Raw genomic sequence first — 2,938 nt, 5'->3', positions numbered from 1 at the left:
TACTCTTCACACTTCCCGTTGTTGTTTGCCTTCTGGTAGCCCGGCATGCACACACACTCCATCGCTCCGTTATCCGTCTTTAAGCATTGCTTCTTATCCTCTGCATTGCAGGGCTCAGAGCACGTTACAGCTTTAAAACAGAGTGATTTCTAGGTCATTTTCAGAAATAATCTCCTAAGAAGGAGGAGGAGAAAGAGGAAAAGAAGAAGGAGGAGGAGGGGAGGGGGAAGGAGGAGGAGGAGGAGGAGGAGGAGGAAGAGAAAGAGGAGGAGGGTCTGGAGAGATGGTTTAGCAGTTAACAGCACTGACTGCTCTTCTATGAGTCCTGAGTTCAAATCCCAGCAAGCTGTCATGGGATTCAATATACTCTTGGGGTGTGTGTCTGAAGACAGCTGCAATATACTCATATAAATAAAAAATAAATAGGAGGCGAAGAAGGAGGAGGAGGAGGAGGAGGAGGAGGAGGAGGAAGAGGAGAAGAAGAAGAAGAAGAAGAAGAAGAAGAAGAAGAAGAAGAGTGTATGTATTGTGTGTCTGTTGTGTGTGTTGTATCTGTGTGTGTTGTATGTGTTGTGTGTATTGTGTGTGTGGTGTATGTGTGTATTGTGTATTGTGTGTGTGTGTGGTATGTGTGTGTGGGGTGTGTGTGTATTGTGCATGTGTGTATCATGTACTTGTGTGGTATATGTGTACTGTTTGTGGTGTGTGTGTGTGTGGTATGTGTGTGTATGTGTGTGTGTATGTATTATGTATGTGTGTGGTTTGTGTGTATTGTGTGTGGTATGTGTGTGTATGTGTGTGTGTGTGTGTGTGTGCGTGGTGCGCGCACGTGCGTGTCTATGAGTGGTGGAGAGCACATGCCACAGGACTTGTGTGGAAGTCACACGACAGATTACTTTATGGGCAGAGTCAGTACTCTCAGGTAAACTGAGTAAACTCAGGTCACCAGGCTTGCTCAGCAAATGTCTTTGCTGGTTGAGCCATCTCACCACCCCAGAGACAACATCTTCAACCCCAAGATGACATGTAACAGATTATAGTTTTTGTGTATTTTTTTCTAAGTAATATAAGGATGTCCCTCATGTGAGGCTGACCATAGGCACCGCACCAACTCTTACCCAGGTCCACATGGGAACTCAAAGCAGCCATGAGTGTCTTTTGAAAATACTAGCGGACAGAGTGACGGTGTGAAGGAAGTTTGGAAGTAGCTATACCACTCACCAACACAAAAAGGAACCTGCCGGTTCAGCCTCTCCAGCCCAGGTTTGCATGTGCATTGTAAACCATTCTGGCAACCCGTGCTGAAATTCCTTACACACCCATAATAATCGCACAAATCTTGACCTGTGAGAGGCAAAAATACAGCAAATACCAAATTAAAAAAGCACATTGAGGAAACCCATATAGGTAATTCATGACAGCATTCCACCCTCACTCTCTATGCAATCATTCAGTTGTTTGAGTTTTCTGGGTCCACGTTTCCTCCACCTATCAAACAGCGCTCATAAGTCTCGTTCCCATGTTTGCAGTGAGAATAGAAAGAGCTAATGTGGAGCTGGTGAGATGGCTCAGCGGGTAAGAACACTGACTGCTTTCCCGAAGGTCCTGAGTTCAGATCCCAGCAACCACATGGTGGCTCACAACCATCTGTAATGAGATCTAACATCCTCACCCTCTTCTGGTGTGTCTGAAGACAGCTACAGTGAATTATGCCAGAGTGAGCGGGCTGTCATAGGTCCTGAGTTCAATTCCCAGCAGCCACACACATGATGGCTCACGGCCATCTGTACAGCTACAGTGTACTCATACACATAAAATAAATTAAAAAAAAGAAAAAAAGAAAAAGAAAGAGCTAATCACATGGGGACCTCAATAACCCTTCATTATTTTGTTCATTTGTACATACAGTGACATTTAAAAGTTAGGCTAAGGACACTATAGGTTTTTAGTTTTTTGTTTGTTTCAGTCTTGGTTTTTCAAGGCAATGTTTCTTTGTGTAGCTCTTGCTGTCCTGGAACTTGATTTGTAGACCAGGCTGGTCTTGAACTCAGCAATCCATCTGCCTCTGCCTCCTGAGTACTGGGATTAAAGGTGTGTACCACTACACTGGGCTTTTGACTTTTCTTTTCTTTTTTTAATTTTATAGTGTGTGTGTGTGTGTGTGTGTGTGAGAGAGAGAGAGAGAGAGAGAGAGAGAGAGAGAGAGAGAGAGAGAGTGTTATGCCATGTGTGCATACCCCCACAGAGGCCAGAAGAGGGTGTCAGATTCTTTGGAGCTGGATGGAGTTAAAGGCATTTGTTAGGCACCTGACATGGTTGCTGAGATTCAAGCTCCAATTTAGTTTTCATAATTAAAACAAGTGTTCCTAACCACTGACCATCTCTCCAGCCCCTGGCTTTTATTCCTAGGCTAGAGAATCCACTGGAAAATGCTAAGCAGGAACTTGCCATGAGAGAACAGCCTTCGAAGAATGCTAGTCTGGGTGTGGATTGCGAGTGCTTGGGGTGAGAAGGTGAGTCTGAGAGTGGACTGCGGCAGAGGATAGAAGGAGTTAGAAAAGTGATATTCCTCTCTGATAAAGAGCCCAAGCCATAACTAACCCACTGAGGCTTGAAAATATTTCTGTCTTAGTCAGGATTTCTACTGCTGTGATAAAACACCATGACCAAAGAGCAAACTGAAGAGGAAAGAAAGGGTTTATGGCTTCCACTTCCACATCACAGTTCATCATCAGAGGAAGTCAGGACAGAAATGCAAGCAGAGAAGAAACCTGGAGACAGGAGCTGATGCAAAGGTCATGGAGGAGTGCTGCTTACTGGCTTACTCAGCCTGCTTTCTTATAGAACCCAGGATCACCAGCCCAGGGACGGCCCCACCCACAGATTGATGGGCCTTCCCCATCCCTCACTAATTATGTGAATGCCCTGAAACTTGCCT

The 2,938-nt window shown here is 45.0% G+C and overlaps 1 protein-coding gene across 1 annotated transcript in view; it reads right to left on the bottom strand.

Moving 5' to 3' along the window:
* The window catches only part of Muc13 (mucin 13, cell surface associated), a 17,385-nt gene that overhangs the window by 6,277 nt on the left and 8,170 nt on the right, over positions 1 to 2,938 (bottom strand). The window contains exon 4 of the mRNA XM_031364607.1: positions 4 to 130. Coding sequence (XP_031220467.1) covers positions 4 to 130 — 127 coding nt within the window. The remainder of the gene's footprint in view (positions 1 to 3; positions 131 to 2,938) is intronic.

The sequence above is a fragment of the Mastomys coucha genome, unplaced genomic scaffold (assembly GCF_008632895.1).
Source record: "Mastomys coucha isolate ucsf_1 unplaced genomic scaffold, UCSF_Mcou_1 pScaffold12, whole genome shotgun sequence".
In the NCBI taxonomy this organism is placed as follows: domain Eukaryota; kingdom Metazoa; phylum Chordata; class Mammalia; order Rodentia; family Muridae; genus Mastomys; species Mastomys coucha.
This window is presented reverse-complemented; position numbering and strand designations above follow the sequence as displayed.